Genomic DNA, 20,638 nt, shown 5'->3' with positions numbered 1-20,638 from the left:
GAGATTTAGCGCAGTAAAAGATCAAAGAAACTGACCATCAGTGCAAGCATTGTAGTAATGTATGACCCTGTCTTGCGTTAAAAATGGGACTTTATGGCGGAGAAATGTTATTCGGCTATTGAGTATTTTACACAGTTGTTCCACGTGAGGTGACTACCAAACGTTGCCCCAGTACCCACGCAACAAAGTTAATAAAAAAAAGCACTTGTCCGGGATTGAGCGACAGTGCTGAATAACGTATGCGCATGCGCGTGTTCTGGCGAAAACACACAAAATCTCAGTGTTGAATTGTTCGAGTAAAGGTACGAAAGGCTGACTTCGGTCGCTGTTTTGACTTACTGTACAGCATTAAAACCATACTGTACAAAAGACGACAGATTTGTTTGATAATGAGGGAGTCATATAGAAAATTATAGCCTTAGGTTTGATCTAGTTTTTTTAGCATTCGCCAAAATGTGACAGTTCGCCGGTAAAACGCCGCCATTTCAAACAAAAAGGCTGGTTTAACCGCGCGGTACTGGAACTAGTCTTGCGTTTTTCAGCACTGTTGGATTCAGCCATATGAAGAAAACGTTGTCGTTTTGGGGATCTGGTAACGAGGAATCTTAGCTTCTCTTTAGAGACCTTCTCCATCGACTAAAGATTGTCCCAGTCACTGTTTTTATCTTCTGATTACAAGTCATAAACTTTACGAAGCACCTGCGATACGGTAACCTTAAAAATGACAAGAATCATGCAGTTTTTACAAATAAGGAATATATTAGTTTCCTTATAGAAGTGATCGCGTTTGGCAAAATCGACAATTTTTGGCTAAATTTTCTTGATATGTAGCACAGCATGGAACCAAACCGAAAAAAATCCCTGATTTTTTTTTACATTTCTCCAATGTTTCTTGTTCTAAATCTGAACTACTTTGAAAGACATTTAAAATTTTAGTAATTAAAAGATTTTAACTCTAATCGCACCTCCTCAAACAATTCAATTTTAATTCTTTTCAGAAGTTCAAGAACTGACAGCAAGATTCAAACAATGAAAGAAACGTACTACAAACGTCACGGGCAGAATAAAGAAATGATAGAGACACTTTCTCAAGTACAATCTACGGCTCTTCCGCTAAATTAAAGATTATGGCTACTCTAACAAAAAACTGCCTCTGAAGCCAATGAGAAAACTGTAGACTGTCACAAACTTAATCATTAAAATACAATAAATGACACTTGTAATCTGAATAGCCTACAAAGTCAACAGCAGCAATGAAAAAATTATCATGCTGTGAGGAACTGTATTCTGCTGCCGCTTACCGAAAAGTGTTTTATTTTGAGTACCATAAAAGGCTATCCTGTGACCTTGCAAACAAGCTTATAACGAGAGCTTAATTTCTCACCGCCTATAGTAAAAGAATTACTGTGAAATGAAGATGCAAATCTGGTCCAGAAATATGTGCTTTGGCTAGTCGATTTTAATTACTAATGTGAGCCAGGCGAGGGTTCGTCAGACCCACACTACTCATGTCATCAAAGAAGAACCCTTCAAAAGGACTTCGAAACAATCACTCTTAAGTGAAAGGAAAGGGGATTTTCAGTTAATACACACAAAAAAAGAAGCAGAGTAGAAACATAGCAGCGGTTTCAAAGGTGAGTCAACATTTCTCGTTATAAAACACCGAGTGTATTGTGAGAAACAAAATTGTTTTTTTCTTTTTCACAAGGAGTAGCACACCAAGCTCTTGTCCCTTTTGCTTTGAAAGGGTACTTTCTAGTTAAAAATGTTACTTGAACTATTGGTTTTGTTTAATCGCCCTAAACGTTTTATTTAAAACATTCAGATGATATTTTCTGTTTCTCGTAGAGTAAATATAAGGGTTGAGATTAAGGAAAATATATCGCCTGTTTTACTCTTTTGTGTAACTCAATGATAACACATAAACAAGAGTGATAACAGTGATAAAAAAATATAAAACGCCTTATGTAACTAGCCAAGAAATTAATTAAATGATAACTGGAAAAGGCATAATATGCGTTATGAAACTCTAGCCAAAAAACTATTAAAATGGTAACTCGAAAAACATAAAATGCGTTTAACTCCAGCCAAGAAACTAATTGTTTTGTACAGTGTAACAGCTATGGCGAAAGTATGTTTTTTTTTGTTTTCGTGTGTCGATCGAGCACTTTGGCAATTTGTTTATTGTAACTGGTAATGCTGTACTTGCTTGCTCACCCTGTCTTTTTTGCTGGCGATATGTTGTTATATTGACCCTTCATTTATTTTTGTTATTTCAACGATTGTTGTGGTTTTAGTTTTGTTATTGTTTTTTATATTGTTTTTTTTTTATCGTTCATTCATTTTCTCATTGTTACTGCTGCTAGAGACTTATTGTTGTTGGTGTATTTGTTGTTGTTGATTGATGAATGAGCTGTTTGTCTGTTGTTTCTGCGGATGATATTGTTATGAAACTGCTTATAATAATCGTTGTTGTAAGTGATACCTGTTGGTGCTTCTGATGTTGTTTTAAATTGTATCATTTTTTCTGAGAAAAAAAGATTCTGCAAAATCTCAATGTCCCCATTTTTTATGTTCCACTTTTACAACAATAACGTATATCTCATCATTGATAGGAATACGAAGGAGTTTGCCATGTTTATCTAGGCATTCTTTTGATTAGCTAAATCTATTGCTGAACTTTTGGTGACGTAATTTCGTATCCAAGTTGCGGAAATTTTGTAATCTAGCGGAAGGTCTGAAGACAAGCATTATTTTTCTGCATTTTATACTTTTATGCCTTGCTTTAAGAAAATGTGGCTTTTTTTTAAAGATACCTATCAAGGGCTTAGTGTTAACAAGTACATAACTATTTCACTTTCACCGAAAAAGTCTTTTCTCAGCACACGAGGAGGAACATAATATCAATTGAAGAGGGAGGTATGCAATTCGGTATGTCGGTATGGCATTTTATCAAAGCATTGTTAAACGTGTTATACTAAATACAGGGGTCCGCACTATTTTCTCGTCTTTTTCAATATAAAAGTGTATATATAAAATGAAAACGTTGAGTTATACGTATGACCGTAAGTGTCAAGAAATGCGGAAGATTATGCTAATCAAAGTTGTATCAACTGAGGCCTGTGTAGGCGTTTTGAGAACTACTAAAGGCTCCGTTTCTGAAAAGAGGAAATGATTGTGAGAATATAACTTAGTATTGATCTCTAGAGGCGATATTCAAGTATAGGTGGAGTAGATGACGCACAGTAAAATGACAAAATACCATCATTGGTAATTGATAAATCAGTCAAATTCACTGAAATAAAAGGGGGAACGTCAACAGCGCAAACAAATTCGTAAAACGATTAAGAGTCGCATTAAGATTTACATTCTTTCAAAATTTATAGTATTGTTTCTGATATAAAAACTATGAACCACGGAATTGGTAGAAAGGATTTGGATATAGGATCACATCCTTATCCCAGACCCCACGTAAATTGTGCTCATGAACACACAGTCATTTCCGTCAAAATCGAAGCAAAACACAATCTTTTGATTCTTAGCTTGCCATCTGTCTCACCTGCCCTATGGATGTTTTGTCTCTGAGAAATCTGAATAAATAATCGAAGTTTTCCAACGGATTACGAATATTGCCTTTGTGATAGATGAAATATGAAAAAAAAAATTAACGGTACAATAATTTGAATACATAGTACTCACAAATACCATAGGATCAGAAAAAACTCAGAACACCCAAAGAGTGCTTTCATCATAAAACTGTAAAGAACTTGCCGGGAGACAAAATTGTGAATAATCAAAGGGCTTGCACTTTTAAAGAGTTGTTAAGGTACAAAACAAATACAAGCATATCAGACCAAAATGCAGTCTAATTTGACAACGTCATGGCTAAATTCAACTACAACGTATGGTTGCTATATCGCCAACATTTTCGATACTGCTGTAGTATATGGGTTGAGCGGTCTGATAAGGAAAAGGAAAATCTCGATTAATATGTGGAGAGTGACAAGATCATAGTATAATCCCAACTCCTGCCTCACTGTTGGAGATTACTATACGCTAAAGAATTCTTCTCGAGACAAATCTGTACAGAACACAAATACCGAGTGTTTTCCTAAGGGCAAGTCATTACACACACAACGGGCGCTAACTGAGAAAGGTTGAGATAATACCATTCATTGCGGTGAGCGATCGTTTGAAGGTGAATTATATTGAACAACAGCTTGGGCGACGGGGAGATATTTTGCTTCTGAAGTTAATTGAAAAAATGCGAAGAAACAGTATTTTTTAATTACTTCATCGATTGCAGGAGATTAAATGTAATATCGGTACCTTTATAACAAAATATTACCAACGGAATTGTTGTTATTTTTAAAGGAGTGTACGCGAATGAGGATCTTACAGAGAAAGCTGCAAGAGTCTTCGACCTGCCAAAGCCAAAGACCACGGAGAATTCTCTTGGAGGGGATGTTCTATCTACAATATAATGATCCTGAAAATTAAAGAGAGTATTTCCACTTTCAACCAAATATAAATCGCGCTTGTGGTACTTCCTTCAATAGATTCTCTACATGACAAAAATCATCGAACAAAAGTATAAGCTCTAGAAGGATAACTTATTGTGTTAGCCAGACAAATATATTCCTTCGTGTTTGTTTGCCGTATGGCCCTTACGCTGAAAAGAGGACGGCGAATGGGTGATCTACATACATGAGATAATTCTTAAATTCAGTTTCAAGAAGATTTGAGCAGCTAAATAGACACTTACTTATTGTTGGGGCACACTCATTATGAAATCATAAAAGTGCTCATTCAATTTCGTTTTAATGGGCTTTTAATGAATGGACTTTAAGTAAGAACATTTTGAAGTAAGTGCATTAGTGAAAAATTTTCATCTTTAATCGAATAGACCTTTGAAAGACGCATTGTTCGTCTAAACTTGAAGAGCTTTTTGCACATACATATTTTCGCATCCATCAAGCGGGTGAGCCGAATTAAATATGAAAAATACAACGGCGGTCGATCCTCTGTTTACTGAGCTCCAGTCAAGACCTGATGCACAGATTTGGGCAGAATCCATATTCTACGTAATCATTAATGTGATCGCACTGTTTGGCAACCTCTTGGTTTGCTGGATCTTTTACAGGAATTCACGTCTAAGAACTGTGACTAATATCTACATCATGGCCCTTGCCCTATCAGATGTAGCGACGTCGTCATTCTGCATGCCTCTAGTGGCGGGGGTCCTGCTAGCGGGGGTTTGGCCTTTCACAAAGACAGTGTGCAAAGTACACGGCTACCTGGTGCTTTTCTTGGCATTCATATCCCTTCATACCATCGCTCTTACTGCTGTGAACCGGTACTATCGAGTCGTCAAAGCAGAGAAATTTAAACGAATGTTCACAAAAAAGAACGCTATGTATTCAATAGTTATTGTCGCGGGCGTGGCAGGGTTTTTGGTAGCTCTACCCTTATTTGCGGGTATCGGGCACTTTGAGTTCCATCCGGGGAAGATGACTTGCTCTATCGAGTTCTACACGAGGCGCGCGGATTTCTTGTACTCGGGTTTCCTAGTTCTCGTCATAGTCTTTTCACCGTTTGTAACCATCATCTATTGCTACAGCAAAGTTTTCAAGGCTGTGGAGTCACATAGACGTCGCCTCTCGTTAACAATTCAAGCATCTCAAGATACCAGATTAAGCGTAGAAGAAGTGAACGTCACCAAGACTCTGTTCGCTATTGTGCTTGGCTTCAGTGTCTGCTGGATTCCAGTATTCATCATCGAATTCGTAGATGCTACGTTCGGTGAGCACGGTCTCCCGAGACCCGTGTACCTTGTCCATGCCTTTCTGGTGTCAATATCTGCGGCAATCAATCCAATTATTTATGGAATAATGAATAAGACGTTTCGAGGGGAATATCGGAAGATATTCTGTTTGTGTGCACCAGCAGTAGAAGTCGGCGATATTCGCATGGATGAGCTGAGAAGAGGAACAACTTTACATATGAACAACACTCGCCTTCCTCGACCATTTACACCTAGGGGCGCCTTCTTGGTTGAGTCCTGCCAAAACTCAATCTAAATATGCTCCAGCTTAACGTATGTGTCTTTCTGGTTGACCCCTCCAAAACTCATTTTAGACATGTATGCACCAGCTTACAGTGCTAGGCGACTGTTGCCGTGCCTAGTAACATTTTTGTTATTAATACCTTACGCTAGTCGACTACTTTTCTTCCAATGACAAAAATAAACCTCCCTCTCCATTTTTCAGAGGACGAGCGACTTTGAACAGCATTGAGATGTGGGGGGTAGGAGGACTTTCTTGGCAAAAATCTTACTTTTTTTTATCCTGTGTAAAATGCGGCATTTGCGTGAGTTCTCTTCTCTACCATTTTAGGAGATCTTTTTGGTTTTTTTTTATACTTCAGGTTTCCTGTGGTTGACGATGCCCCTCTTGTCTCACGGCCAGCCACAAGTATCCCGAATAGAACACATATTTCACAAAACGTGTCGGTGCAAAAGGTAGTTCTTCTACCATAGTTAGTAAAGACTGGTTAGGAAAGCAGGCGAGTTTCAAAGAGACATGTTTCCGAGTTATTTGACCATGTGATCACGGACATATCTATTGAGCGTACAAAATATTCGGAGTAATCAATTATACTTTTGTACCAATGCTATTTGGACCAATATCACACTCAGATCCAACAACTCCAAGCATCGATGCCTGGCGCTTCCCTAGGCAGGGGGGGTGTTCAAGGTGATCGGGCACCACCCTTGGCCGCCAAGGGGTATTCATTTCTTTTTGAAGATTATCAAATAATATCCCTTTTCCATATGATCCCTCAGCGCCTGGTTCCAGATTCGTACAATTGCTATAATGCTTGCGTGTAGGATCACTGCCTAAAGAATTTTAGCGCAGCACTATTTCTTTAGAGCTGTAAAGCCCAAAATGTAATGAGCTAATATTAGCTCAGGTTGTTATGAGATCGAAAGCTGCTTATAGGTAATTTTATTACAAAGCATAGCCTCCCTTCGTCTGAACTTCGGGAAAAGGGGGAATAGTTTTATCTTTTATTTTATATACATAACTACGAGCCTTCTGCAAAATGGTTTCTTAGGCGATATCACAGTCGTTTAACAAACCGGCTTCGCGACTACGCAACAAGCCCGCATGTAAGCATGGATAAAAAACCACTGAAGCGCTTAGCTGCATATATTTACCACTGCATAACCTCAGACTTAGGGCGCGTTTTTTTCCTATCATTCTGGAATGGGTATGGTTGGTAGAGAATGTTTAGAATGGCATTTGTGTCATTCTGCTACAGGTAGCAGAATGGGTGGAATTGCCTTCATTCCATTCCGGAATGGGAACGCGGGATAAGCGAACGCGCGCTTTTTCTATTCTTATAATTCTCATACCGGAATCACAAAAAAGCGCGCCCTTAGACATGGTAGCGGTGGCTAATATATGCAGCTAAGCGCTCCAGTGGGTTTTTTTACCCATGCTTATATGCCGGCTTGTCGCGTAGTCCCGCAAAGCCAATTGACGACGACAACCTTTCGTCAAACGTTTGTATAAGAGCACGCAATGTTACCTTTGGCGTTACATGCATTTTTTTTATCTTGGTCGCTATCCTAGATTAATATTGAAATAATAATGTCTTTTCAATATTTGCTCTTATCATTCGTGTGTTTAGTCAATAAATAACTAATAAATGTCTCCTTGTTCTTAATCGGGAAATAAAACAACTTTTCCTTTTGTATCGCGTTTGACGCAATACCATCATTTTTGGGAATGTTCAAGGAGAATGTTTTTGGAATATCTCTTGTTGATCCCTTTTTTGTAAAAGCATTTCCAATACTTTTGTTTGATTCAGATCCAGGAAAGTTTTCTGATAAAACTGCCGAAGTCTCATTTACTAAGAAGTCCTCTTTTGTAAGGACATTTTTTATATTGTTTGCCTGTTTAATTGACTCATTGTTTTTCAGGCCGATTGCTTGAGAAATAGTCTCTGGATACTGGCTTGATGCACTAGATTTTGTGCTATTCTTTACGTGCGATTGTGAATCGCGGCTTGGTCTGTTCAGCGCAGTGTTCTGTTCCGTGTTGTCCGGTTCGAGGGCGTAGTCCGGAATTGGCATCTTGTGCTTAGCCAGCCATGCTATGTATAAGTCCCTCGCGGTACTGTCCTGTGAACCAGACGACTGCGTATCATCTTGACTACCCTGTGCGTTTGGCTGGTTGTCCTGACGCTGTGCGTTTGGCTGGTTGTCCAGGCTACCCTGTGCCCTTGGCTGGTTGTCCAGGCTACCCTGGGTGCTTACAGATGGCTGATTGTATTGACTATCCGGTGGACTTAACGTTGACTGCATAACCTGGGGACTGGTAATTTGCTGGTAAGGGCTCGGCGGAGGGCTTGCATAGGGCGCTGATGTTGCAGCTTGCGTCGAAGCATAACGTGAATTTTCAGCTATTTCTTTTTCGCGTGCAGACTTCATGAAGTCATCAAGCCATTTTCTATACGCTTCTTTGACTTCCTCTTGTCGTGCTAGCCATTGTAGGTACTGTTGCTTGTACGATTCCTCAGCGCTCATGGGTTTGTCCCCATTTTCATGTTCTTTTTTCAGCCAAGCCATATAAAGTTCCCTTGCATTCATCTTTTGCTGAGAGCTTCCATCGATCGAAGAATTCCACGATGAACTGTTGTCCGGATTGATCATTTTATTCATTTCTGTATTGTTAATGTTGTCAGTTTGATTTATCAACGGGTACGCACTGCTTTGGTATCCATTGGAATACGATGTTGTATTTCCAGCAGATTCAGTCAAATATGTTGAGTTACTTTGTCCTGGCGCATATTGGCTACCTTCAGTGGTCATATTTACCGATGGATATGGGCTATTTATTTGAGTATTGGAATTACCTCTTGTATTCTCCTGGGGCTGTTTAGTATCTCCAGCCGCTTGAGGGTTTACCTGAGAGTTAACTTGTTCCGAAGATGTTTGGTTGTTCATCATCTGCGAGCCTGTGTTCACGAGGGATGATAATGGCACAACGACCTGCTGTACCTGTAGACCCAAAGAAGCATCCACGTTTGTCTGCACATTTGATTGCGGTTGCTTGTTATTGTTATTTTCTGCTTGCTCAGAATTATTTTGAGTATTATTTCGTATCGGTTCTACTGTCTCAATTTGGGCCTGAAAATCCCCTGTTTGTGACACCTGTGTATTCTCTGATGATCCTTGTTGTACTGGCATCTGTGTATTTGTGACGTTTAGTGACTGGTTCTGGAGATAATGTTCTCGTTGTTGTTGCGGCTGCTGCGGGGGCCTCGTCTCTGGGGCTGATTGTTGTTGTTGTAAAGGTTGTTGCTGTTTCTGTTGCCTTGGTAGTTGCTGCTGTTGTTGTTGTAACGGCCCCTGAGTCAAGTGCTGCCCAAGCTGTTCCTGCAGCTTTCCTTGTTTTTGCTGTTTCTGCATTATCTGTTGTTGTTGCTCTTGTTGTTGTTGCTGTGTTGGCGAATGTTGTGGTTTTTGAGGGAGTATATTCTGGTTTACTTCTGACTGCTCCTGCATTTGAGGAGTCGGCGGTTGTATGGTATGCTGTTGTTCTTTCTGTTGTTCTGCCTTTTCTTTCTGATTCTCTGTGTTATTCCATAGCTGGAGCTGTTTCATAAATGCCTTATCACGCGCAAGCTCTTTCACTATAAAACCATTCACCTCCTTCTCCTTAACAGCGCTGTTTTGGTACGAAGGTCCCTTGATTTGCACGGGAACTCTTTGTAAAGGATAAGTGACACCTGCACCTAAGGGCCTTCCTTTGATTGGTCTCTTCGCCAACCTTATTGCGTCAAGCTTTTGTTGAAACATTAGTGGCAAAAGACGACCATTTTGAAAGAAACTGTTTTGTCTGTAATGATTCGCCAGTGCTAATGCTAACTGTTTTGCGGGCAACCCCTGTACGTTGCCTACATTGTACAGCGGGCTCATTACCATGGCACTAGGCTTAGTCTGAACCTGTCCCGGCATAACTCGCGCTCCTTGCATCAGACGATTTCCCAAGGCATGAGGCATGTTCTGCATTTGAGCTGCTAAACGTCCAGGGACTGCACCACCGGGTTGTCCTTTTCCAGGTAATGTAGTCATGGGTCTGTTTTGGATGTTTGGGTTCTGCATTCGCATGTATTTTAGCTGTTGCTTCTGTACAAGGTTGCTTATGCTCTGGGCGCCATTCCCCTCTTGTTGAAGCTGCTTTTGGAGCTCTTCAAGCTGGGGTTCACTTGGGAACTCAATAATCACGGGCTCGGCGTTAGAATTTAGATCTTGTCGTTTGCTGCTTTGAGTCTGCCCTTTAGATTTAAATAATTCTTTAGTTGATTGAGGGAGATTGTGTATGGTCTTAGTTTTCCCCTGAATATAGTTATCTAAATCCTTGCTTGCCTTGCTGAGAAGAGCTTTAAACACCATTCTACTGTTCTTTTTGTATTCATTTATCGAGGGATAAGTCTCCAGTCCCTGCGGGTGATACTGCGCGTTACTGGAAATGAGACTATGTCTGTTTTCCAGCTGCTGTTTGCGTAAGGCTTCGGCTTCTTTTTCTATGTTTTCTTTGTATTCGAAGGCTTTTTGTGCCTTCTCGATGTATTCGTATAAGTGATGGAATCTGCAATAAAATCATAGCAAATCATATCAGCAATGTCACTCCGCCCTTCACACCACTTAGCTACGTGCGTGTGTGCGGCGTGCGTGGTGCGGCGTGCGTGTGTGCGTGTATGCGGCGTGCGTGTATGCGGCGTCTGATATTACGTGTACAAGCAGCCTCATCTGAGCCGCTGTGATAAAGACAAAGTATAAAGCCAATCCTTGAGCCGCCCCTTAATAGTCCTGGATCATGCTATTGGCGGGGCTGTTTCCTTCACCTCCCCTCCACTCTGCGGTTGGACGGTGATTAAGCACCGCTCCTCGCCTGGTCAATGTTGTTTGCTAGTCTGTACCCCTCTCCCCTGTGTCCGCCAGTGCCCATCAGTCCCCCTCCCCTGGTCCGTCACTGTCCATCAGTCCCCCTTATTCCTCTCCCCTCCCCTGGTCCGCCAGCGCCCCCTTATTCCCAACCCATTCCCTGGTCCACCAGTGCCCCCTTATTCCCCTCCCCTCCCCTGTGTCCGCCACTGCGCCCTCATTCTTCTCCCCTCCCCTGTTTCCGCCACTTCCCATCAGTCCCCCCCCCCCCTGTGTTCGCCACTGGTTTCCTAGTTCATCTACGTCGAAGGGAAGGGGTCAAAATTTACCTGTCCTCCTGATCCATTTTGGCGGGACTGTACCCTAGTATCGTGCTTCCTGTGGCAGTCATGTGCTGAGTGATAGCATTTCTTTGTTTGGACAATTGTTCTTCAATCTTGTCTTTACCGGTTCTGTTGGAAAGTATGGCACCTTTACGCTCGGTTGACACAAGACAAAGGAATTTTTGGCGACAAAGAAAGTGTTGGCGAACCTTCTAACATGGTATGCAAACAGCACCAACATTGATGGTCTAGCAATGTTTGCTGTTTTAGTCAGCAATTCTGCGCTGTTTGAACGGGGCTTGACAGCTAAGAACTTACCCATCATCTGGTATGCAGTCTGGCCAAGGCACCCCACTCCCCACAGGATACGTAAACCATTCCCCCGTCACTGGTCCGCACATGTACACCACGGCAGGCTTGGTTACAAAGCGGTATCCGGGATGGCAGACGGGTGAGCAAAAGAGACGAAAAAGACTGTCACACACCACGTAACCATTCTTCGGCTCATCGAAAGTCATGCAGCGTTGGACCGATGCTAAAAGAAAGACAAAAATAATTTTACTTTAATTTTTTTTATGACACAGGCAAAATGTATTCTGTCCCGGGAAAAAGAGCAATGCTTTGGGTTATATATTGTGTTCCATTGTATCCCAACTCCCCCCTTCAACCCGAGTTTAAAGCACAACTCTCTCTATCGGGGAATGTGAATCCCCCGTCGACTATAGAGACGCCCAGGAAGTTGTTTATTCGGCGCTTGTTTGGGGAAGGTGCTATTAAGGTACTAACTCATAATCATCTATATACTGTATCTATATACTTCACACGTGAAGCCCGCATAGCATGTCCTGTACATTTCAGAAGTGACATCTCACCTATTGATGGTATGAGGTTGAAGAGGGCGATCAGCAAAGTGATGCCAAGCCTTGGCGCCATTCCATAGACACTCATTCACACAAGACTTGCCTGTACCACGTGACCATGGCCATCATAACTTTACTTTTGTTCGTCTGTTCTGATAAAAAGACTGTGAATGATTGACAACGAGATGATTGTCATTATTACTGAATTATTACTAATTGGCCTGATGGCATTGCTACCATTATTAGGAAAACAAATAATAAACGCTGCAACGCACCTTCTACAAGTTTATAAAGCACAAAGTATAGCAGTTAGTCCGCGAAATTGACCTGTGTAAACCATTTGTTTTTGTCTTTTGGGATTTTCTGTTCCGCCAGTCAAATCATTCTAAGCCAATCAGATTCTTGCCATCTCTCGCCAAGTGCAGTTGCCTGGCTTTCTGTCGCGACACTGTCTGGTTTTCGTCCAGGGGATAGCCAGGGAAGTGCACAAAGCGAGACTCTGATTGGCTCAGAATGGTTCTACTGACGGAAGACTGACCGAACAGAAAACCAAAACAAATCGTGTTTTAAAAACGCGGGTCGCGATACAACGGATTCGAAAGTAAAGTTAGTCTTACTTGACGTAAAATAACGATTTATTTGAAAAAATAATATATGGAAAAAAGCATTTGAAAAGCAGCAATATATCCGATAATAGTTTCGTTAAAACACATTGTGACAATACTTAGTATTGATTTTTTATGACCTTTTTTGTTCAACAACTCACAGCACGCTAATAAACACCATCCAAATACTTACTCTGACTGCGCGTAGCTGATATTTAAAATTTGAACCATTGAACAGGAACGAACACAACGCGTCTTTATGGTTATTATAAAGTACCAATACGTTTATTTTATATAGTGCAACCCACAGCAAACTTAGTAATATGATCTAATGGCAGCGTTTGACACAATTTCGTATAAACGTCAATAAAGTGTTTAGTCTTTGTCTCTCATTGTTCAATAAGGATTCATTTTTCTGTTTCAAACCCCAAGAAAGTCATAATATCATAAGTTATATTCTTACCTTTAAACTCCAATAATTTTGACATGATTGTTATTCCAGGTTTTCCATCCGAAAGCTATGAATCTCCATTCCCCATAAAAAATCCACTTTTGCTTATTGCTTTAATTGTTATCACTCGTCACATTAATTTTATGAAATCGTATGTTCTTATTACTTTGTTAATACTTTTTTATCAGAGTGGTTAGGAGAATTCAACTCGCGATCTAACACCAGTATTTTAGCAGGTTGGTTATTATTCTGGAGTCGCTCTTGGCCAATGGCCCCGAAAAGGTGAAGATAAAGGATTTCTATAGAGATGCAGGTATTTTGAGAGTTTTACCGCCCTCTACAACAGGTAACGTGAGACAAGTCATTCCGCTCGCTTGGTCTCCCTCATCCGGCACCCGGTCACCCCCCCCCCCCCCCCCCCCCCCTGGCGCATAGGCTCTGACGACGAAACCATGAGTATGGCTTGGTGGTGGTGGTGGTGGTGTGGGGAAGTGACTGGGGGGGGAGGGGTATCAGCCATTTTATCAGCTTTCGTTTATTTCGATACCATGGTAGTAGCCTGGCTACCTTTCAATTACGTAGATTGCTCCGCGCAATATATCACGAGTGAGAGTTTGTGTAAAAGCGCACACAAAAAGGTCAACCAAGTGGTCCTTAGCAAGCTCTTTAGTACAAGATTCGAGAATTTGAAAATTGGATAATTCGAGCAATTAGCAAATTAGATTTCTTCTTTATTATCATCTAGACGTTATTAGATAAAGATTTGTAAAAGCAGTGTGACGCAGGGTAAACATGTTAGTCTGCTGATGGTCTGCGTGCTAAGAATGCAACTGGGCATTGATCTGTCTTCCTGTCATTATGAAAACTAAAAAAGAAGAAGAAAACGAGAAATCGAGCATTCTTGTTTTTGATTGAGAGCAACCGCAGAAATATGCAATAGGAGCACTGCTTACAAAAAAATCCGCGCATTCGATCATTGGCCTTATACTGTGAAAACCTCCAATTTTGATTCTTAACACACTGTTTTAACACCAGTCATAGCATAAAGTAACTTTTCTGACAGCACCCAATCCTTCTCCTGCTTGTTTTCTCACAGGTACCCCAAGCTCACTGTGTGTTTGAATACATTATAATGGTTCACGTTTACATTGAACATATGGGATTGAAATAATCCGTTCACTTTACTACGAAATAAAATCGTAAAACTCTCAAAAATATTCTGACCTGACAGTGAAGTCTTAAATGTGGCCTTATACTGTGAAAACCTCCAATTTTGATTCTTAACACACTGTTTTAACACCAGTCATAGCATAAAGTAACTTTTCTGACAGCACCCAATCCTTCTCCTGCTTGTTTTCTCACAGGTACCCCAAGCTCACTGTGTGTTTGAATACATTATAATGGTTCACGTTTACATTGAACATATGGGATTGAAATAATCCGTTCACTTTACTACGAAATAAAATCGTAAAACTCTCAAAAATATTCTGACCTGACAGTGAAGTCTTAAATGTGGTCTGGGTGAAGTTTGAAGCCAATTTGGCTTGCATTTCGAGAGTTACGGTGTTCTGTTTCCCCTTGGAAAGTGAACGGCTTATTTCAACCCCATATGTTTTATACTGTAAACGTGAACCACTATAATTTATTTATACACACAGTGAGCTTGGGGTACCTGTGGTTTTCTAACTCTAAGTCCGACCAAGATTTGAATCCGATCCTGCATTCAGGCACTGGCTTGTGCAAAAGGCTTTTTTTCAACGGGATGCATTAGATAATTGAACAATGCAACCAAGAGGAATCCATGACTTGTCCCTAGAGCTTATTTGACTCCACAACAAGAGCAACCTCTTGTGTTTGTCTTTGAACAAAGAAATAATAGTTTTATAATGTACTTGGAGAGGAGGCCTGCTACAAGTCTTTCCGGCTATTTGTGTTAGATTTGGTTATTTGTGTGTAGGGCGGAAACAGGGCGCACGCATAATGAGTGAGGCATAAAAACTAAGAAGGCAACCCTTTTAAATTTTCAAAACCAAAATAATGATAGCTCTTTTTTTGTAGATTGACAGAGTGGGGTTATCTAGAAGTTCTGAGTGACTTTCTGTTCTTTTGCCTGAACCACGAATCCCGCGTCGAAATCCCGCAAAGAGCTGCCATCACAACCAATCAAGCGTGCAAGATAAGGTCACGTGATCTGGCTAGTCGCGGCTGGCATGAAATGGCGATCAAGCCAAACTAACTCTCGAGTCAGTGAAGGTATTCTAGGGCTTTCCGCCTCATAACTTCAGGTAAAGCTTTAATCTTACATGCGAATGTTATTAATGCTGTTAGCTATCTATTCTTCACTTGACTTGGTGTAATGATCCGTCTTTTCTGCAACAGAAGTCTTGTCTTTACGGTATGACTCTCTTTGTCCTGAATACATAAACAAGATCAATTGGTCCTACCGCAGAGAAGTCTACGCGAAGCAGAAAAGACGGAATTACAATAGGAATTATGTTGATATAATCCATGCTAGTTACTGCGCTAAACATGATCTTACCAGTTTCGACTAAATCGCAGCGGTTTTGGCATTCTATAAGGACTCTCTACCGAGCAGAGATTTCTGCAGGAATAACTGCAAAGTGGCAGGTCATGACTATTCTAATTTACACTCTTTTCCTAATTGAGTTCAAGTTTGTAACTCGTGCTCAATTTCTCAGTCTTCGTCTAAACATTCATGTCGTGTTTCCTTGTAATGGGTGGTTGTTGGGGAATTTGATTCATTCAGGGAAGTTGATACCCTACAATTGCAAGTATCACTTAAAATCTTGTTTACTTTAAACTCTTTATTTACTGGGAAAGATTATACGTTCTAGAAGTCAAGATTTTCGAAATTATCACATATTTTTGAAATGCACGTTTATACATTTTTGTTATTTAAGCTAAAATTTTGTATTCATTATTTTTAAATGTAAATTTTTTATCAATAACAATGTTTGATTTTCTACATAAAAACATCCCATCCATTTTCTACCCAGACCTTCAAACCATTTTTTTCTTGAATATTAAAAGTTGTAGCCAATTTTAAAAAATCCACTCAGTTTTCAGCAATGTTTTCCTTTGTTTCAATATTTTTCTCACATTAATCATTTCACATGTCATCTAGTCAATAAGATGATATAATATGTGAGGTATTATTCATTATACTCAAATATTTATATGTGCAGCCTGTTTTTATGTATTATGCAGAAAATCCAAAACCACTTTGATGAAACTGAGACAAAACATTTTGTTTTCTTCTACTTAGCCAATACTTTAGCTTCCTAGACCTAATCCTTGGGATAAAGCCACACAGCTCTCTGATTGTCTGCTGACGGTTAATTTGAATCCATACATAGGAATGCTTCCTGCACTGAATATGTATGATATGCTCTACCCCCCTGGATGATGGAGATTAAGAAATGATCAAATTATGTACCTACATTGAAGTCAATCAAACCATTATATGTGGAACCTTGTAACCTCAGACTGGCATTGTAGTTAAAGGGGTCATCTTTAGATTTTAGACCTTAAGCCAGAGTCATGGGCAAGCTAGAGCATCCATCTGTGAAATCTGCTGAATTTAAACTGGTTAAGAATTCTGGCAAGGTTACCAGTAGTAGAGAATGCTGCCCAGTGAGTTTATTTCAAGACCGGGTACGAGTCGTAGAGACAGATGATGGCCATGTGAGCTTTCATGTTAGGGAGTAAGTTAAAAAGCCATATTATTCTGTCTGCATTAGCTTACTGATTTGAGATAAAACATTTTAAAAGATAGATATCATGAAGGACTAGAAAAATATGGACATCTGTTTTAATGAATTGATTTTCTTATAGCATTATGAGCATCTCTATGGAAGGAACCATGTCTCCAATTCTTGCTGGGAAGTAAGTAAATACTGTCGTGATATATTAACAATGGAGTAATTTGGCTGTTTTATTGGAAACTTCTGTTTGATGTCATTTACTGTATATAGAAAGACATATTATTTTGTCATTATGTGTCATTTTAATCTAGCATGTTGTGCTACTGCAGATGTCCCATAAACTGAATTGTATTCGTTTCTATCTAAAAGTGTTTACTTGTCACACAGTATTTCAATGACTTTATTTGATTAAAGTATTGTTAATAGTACAATACATATTTGGATTTTTTGTATGATAACTAAAATTCACATGACAAAACTACTGTACTCATTTTGATTTTAATGTTGACTGACAATTGAATACTGTAGCATTTTTCAAACTACTCTACTTTGTTTTATTATCTGTGTGTTCTTCATAAGCTAGATAGAGCTTAGGTATACGACACTATGACTCATTGATATTGGAAACATGTTTGAACCTTGGATTAACCACATTTTTGCAATTCCTGAAGAGTGAAATGTAAATATTGCTACAGATAATTAAAGAAACAGTAGCATTCTACTAGTTATAATCTAATATATAATATAAATTGTAATGCAAATACTACACTTTGTACAGTACTCCATAGAGTTATGCTTATAGCTAATGGGCTCAGCTCAGTAAAACAAAACACGTTAAGAGGTCAATGGTTGCCTTGTTATTGGTGGATTTGTGGCGTATTATTTTGACTGTTTTTAACACTTCTTATGCCACTCTTTTTAAACGTGCGGTTTAACAGATTTCAAGAAAAAAAATGGTTTGGGAAATTTGAAAAATATGAAAAAAAAACAAATGTAAACCTAGGTAAGTGTGATCCTTGCCAAGCATGGTTTTAGTGACTTGATAGGGATTAATAATAAGGTCAGATTACTTATTTTGTCCATTTTTTTCAGAAATAAATTGATGAATCCCCAAAACAAACAAACAGCAAAAGAGATGTTATAGTTTATAAACATTCCCTTTTTTTGTTTTTTGATTTCCCGTTTACCTATAAACCATACTTCTTCGCAGAATTGAGAAGACCAATGATATACATAGCTGTCAACTCACCTGCATTAGGCAGGTGTCACATGATTTTGGACCTCATCACAAGCAATTTTTGTGAGAATGTTCATACATTCTCTGTATTCACCCGCTTTGGCTCTCTTGGAATTTTTCACATACTTACTGTATTTCATTCGATTTTACAAAATTTCTGTTCAAGTTGGGTTGACAGCTTTGGTTATATATTGAAACAATGTCTTTCCATTTGTTCTTACCTGACATTTTCTCCACAGTATAATGAATGACTCCATTCCAAAGGATGAGGCAGAGCATCTTTTGCAGGATCTTATCAACGACATGAGTAAGATATTATTTTGTATTGTACAGTATTTTCTGGTAAGAGCTGGTCTCATTGTTTGTGTACAGTATCAGCACCAATGCTGAATTCTTTCTATTGATTCCATGCTCTTAGCATTATAATTTTTTTTTAATTGCAGATGACCAAAATTTTGACACCATCCGATTTGCATCATACCGAACAGCAGCTAAATTACAATTCATTCAGAAAAAAACTAACTGTAAGTCCCTTATAGTTTTTCCTCGCTGCGTCTGAATGAATGGGTAAATGAAAACAAGTAGATCCAAGATTCGAAAGAGAAGGGCTAACCTCTCTCCTAAGAGAATCTTTATAGAATGGCGAACTTTGGCAAAAGGGATTTTAAGTTACAGTTTAAGGGCCTATGGTACTATACATAGAAGCCTCAGCCGCCCTCATATGACCACATAGGTAAATTATATCTAGGGAGTCCAGGGGGGCTAGTGCCCTAGCACCATGTTTGAGATGAGTGCCTCCCTCTAAGAAATGCTGGATCCACCCTTAGATAAATGATATTTATAATATTTTTATTTCTTTTTTTAGTACATCTTGTTGATGTCTACAATATGATTGAAGCATTTCGTGAAAATGGTCTCAACACTCTAGACCACAACACAGAGCTACATGAACTACGACTGGAGGCAATTGTCTCTAGTATATTTTACGCCCTTAATAAGAGACTTCCGACTACTCATAATGTTGATGTTGAAAGATCTATAAGTTTGGTTACAAACTGGCTTCTGTACGCTTATGACAGGTTTGTATAAGACCATGTATTTCATAATCATCCTGATGCTCCTGATGTAGTTTTTGCTTTGATGACAAATTGCTCACTAAGTGTTTACATGGTTTGATACTGATATTGTTTATTGTGACACTTATATTCATGTTCTCCCTTTTTTAAAGCAGACAAATTCTAGTCATTACATATCTGTTAACCGTTTTAGTTTGAAATAGTATATTGTCAAAAACATACTGTAGTTAGCCTGCACAGACCCTACTATAAATTCTTTTGCATGTTATAAGAATTATTCTCTACAAGAATCTGTTTTGTCAGTGTTAAGCCTCCACTCTTTTCTTTACACCATTCATTTACACTTCATGATGCAGACATGGTACTTGAGGATCCAATGCTTTCTTCCTTTGCCTCTAAGATTTTGCCCTGGGGAACACTGATGTACAATATCAACCTTGATTTCTGTTAAAATCATAAACAAACCAGCCCAGAATACATTCTCCCCAGAATATCAAACTTGGTGTAAAAATATGAATCAGAAATGTTTTTTTTTAAACTTTAAATCTATAGTAGCTAACAAAAAAAAGTAATGTCATTACTTTTTTTCAACTAGTGATGCAATTGGAAGGATCAGAGTACTTTCTGTGAAAACAGCTTTATCATCAATGTGTTATGGAAGATTGGTAGACAAACTTAGATGTAAGTTGATGTGATTAACAAAGTTTTTATTTTCCTTGGTTGTTGCCTTGATAGGCATGTTCATGTGTTTCTTAAATTTTTCCTGCACAGACCACTTTTCACAGATAGAAGACAACAATGGCATGCTTAATTTCCCCAAGTTTGAAGCTTATTTAAGGGAGCTATTACAGGTGATGCATTAGCAGTTTTATCTGATGGAATAATATGTACCACGCCATGCAATACTTTCATTATGTAGTAAAGACATATGCTTGCCCCGGTATTCATTACTGCTCTTTATTTGAATTTGTTATCATCATTTTTACCATCTTGACAGTTCTTTTTTACAGTTATACTTTTGCCGTCTCGACAGTATTAGGCTAGCCAAGTTAGCCAATAATGATGCAAGAAAATCTGATTGATTATCTGATATTAGCGTGACAAAGAATGCATCACTCAATGCAAATCAGATCATAATGAAAACTTTACGTTGAAATTAGTGTCAATCCAAACTGCCATTCTTGCATCTGATTTGGTAACTTTCTCTTCTCCCACAGTAGTGTGTATTTATTGTAAGAGGCAATTCTTCAAGACAATTCATTCTACCTCCATCACTCTAGGAAATACAAAAATTTACAGCTATCATTGGTATCACAGCCCTATTATTGCCACTGCTCTTATATATCAACAACTTCTGTCTAATCTCTTATGTGACCACCCTCTATTGTTTTAGGGTGTGGCCAC

General features: G+C 39.1%; 3 protein-coding genes and 1 long non-coding RNA gene across 10 annotated transcripts in view; 2 read left to right on the top strand and 2 right to left on the bottom strand.

Moving 5' to 3' along the window:
• Nucleotides 1-1,215: 1,215 nt before the first annotated feature.
• On the top strand, nucleotides 1,216-7,717 carry LOC5519966 (melatonin receptor type 1B-B). 3 transcript variants are annotated; one of them, XM_001639845.3, is made up of 3 exons: nucleotides 1,216-1,634; nucleotides 4,375-6,097; nucleotides 6,427-7,717. In XM_001639845.3, exon 2 carries the CDS (start codon nucleotides 4,998-5,000, stop codon nucleotides 6,078-6,080), a length of 1,083 nt encoding a protein of 360 aa, XP_001639895.1. In that variant the 5' UTR covers nucleotides 1,216-1,634; nucleotides 4,375-4,997; the 3' UTR covers nucleotides 6,081-6,097; nucleotides 6,427-7,717. The 3 variants fall into 3 exon arrangements, with proteins under 3 accessions (XP_001639895.1, XP_032220921.1, XP_032220922.1); XM_032365030.2 differs by having other exon boundaries at nucleotides 1,217-1,634; nucleotides 4,375-7,717; XM_032365031.2 differs by lacking the exon at nucleotides 1,216-1,634 and adding an exon at nucleotides 3,314-4,198 and having other exon boundaries at nucleotides 4,375-7,717.
• LOC5519947 (putative mediator of RNA polymerase II transcription subunit 26) lies at nucleotides 7,041-13,461 on the bottom strand. Of its 3 annotated transcripts, none has more exons than XM_032365021.2 (5): nucleotides 13,209-13,461; nucleotides 12,153-12,304; nucleotides 11,599-11,815; nucleotides 11,287-11,409; nucleotides 7,041-10,661 (listed from the first exon to the last, which is right to left on the bottom strand). In XM_032365021.2, the coding sequence occupies exons 2-5, from the start codon at nucleotides 12,226-12,228 to the stop codon at nucleotides 7,664-7,666; spliced, it is 3,414 nt and encodes a 1,137-aa protein (XP_032220912.2). In that variant the 5' UTR covers nucleotides 12,229-12,304; nucleotides 13,209-13,461; the 3' UTR covers nucleotides 7,041-7,663. The 3 variants fall into 3 exon arrangements, with proteins under 3 accessions (XP_032220912.2, XP_032220913.2, XP_032220914.2); XM_032365022.2 differs by having other exon boundaries at nucleotides 12,153-12,292; XM_032365023.2 differs by having other exon boundaries at nucleotides 12,153-12,287.
• Nucleotides 13,462-15,249: 1,788 nt separating this feature from the next.
• Nucleotides 15,250-20,638, top strand: part of LOC5519967 (dystrobrevin beta) — a 29,970-nt gene continuing 24,581 nt past the window's right edge. For 2 of the 3 annotated variants that reach the window (XM_032365025.2, XM_032365024.2), the window contains exons 1-7: nucleotides 16,611-16,921; nucleotides 17,052-17,102; nucleotides 18,398-18,465; nucleotides 18,602-18,682; nucleotides 19,024-19,237; nucleotides 19,830-19,915; nucleotides 20,006-20,085. In XM_032365025.2, coding sequence (XP_032220916.1) covers nucleotides 16,758-16,921; nucleotides 17,052-17,102; nucleotides 18,398-18,465; nucleotides 18,602-18,682; nucleotides 19,024-19,237; nucleotides 19,830-19,915; nucleotides 20,006-20,085 — 744 coding nt within the window. In that variant the 5' untranslated portion in view covers nucleotides 16,611-16,757. Of the gene's footprint in view, nucleotides 15,482-16,610; nucleotides 16,922-17,051; nucleotides 17,103-18,397; nucleotides 18,466-18,601; nucleotides 18,683-19,023; nucleotides 19,238-19,829; nucleotides 19,916-20,005; nucleotides 20,086-20,638 lie in introns of those variants that run through there. The other variant, XM_032365026.2, reaches the window with a different exon arrangement.
• LOC116603580 lies at nucleotides 15,473-16,378 on the bottom strand. The gene is made up of 2 exons (XR_004290678.2): nucleotides 15,736-16,378; nucleotides 15,473-15,608 (listed from the first exon to the last, which is right to left on the bottom strand). It is a non-coding gene; the product is annotated as an uncharacterized LOC116603580 (long non-coding RNA).

The sequence above is a fragment of the Nematostella vectensis genome, chromosome 3 (genome assembly GCF_932526225.1).
Source record: "Nematostella vectensis chromosome 3, jaNemVect1.1, whole genome shotgun sequence".
Lineage (NCBI taxonomy): Eukaryota > Metazoa > Cnidaria > Anthozoa > Actiniaria > Edwardsiidae > Nematostella > Nematostella vectensis.
The sequence above is the reverse complement of the archived record's forward strand: the minus strand, read 5'-3'. Positions and strand labels throughout refer to the sequence as shown.

Coding starts and splice junctions, on each gene's coding strand:
- LOC5519966 (XM_001639845.3), top strand. CDS start 4,998: ATGAAAAATACAACGGCGGTCGATCCTCTGTTTACTGAGCTCCAGTCA.
- LOC5519947 (XM_032365021.2), bottom strand. CDS start 12,228: ATGAGTGTCTATGGAATGGCGCCAAGGCTTGGCATCACTTTGCTGATC. Junction 11,816..12,152: donor CAACCTCATACCATCAATAG/GTGAGATGTCAC, acceptor TCTTTCTTTTAG/CATCGGTCCAACGCTGCATG. Junction 11,410..11,598: donor GACTGCATACCAGATGATGG/GTAAGTTCTTAG, acceptor ACTTTCCAACAG/AACCGGTAAAGACAAGATTG.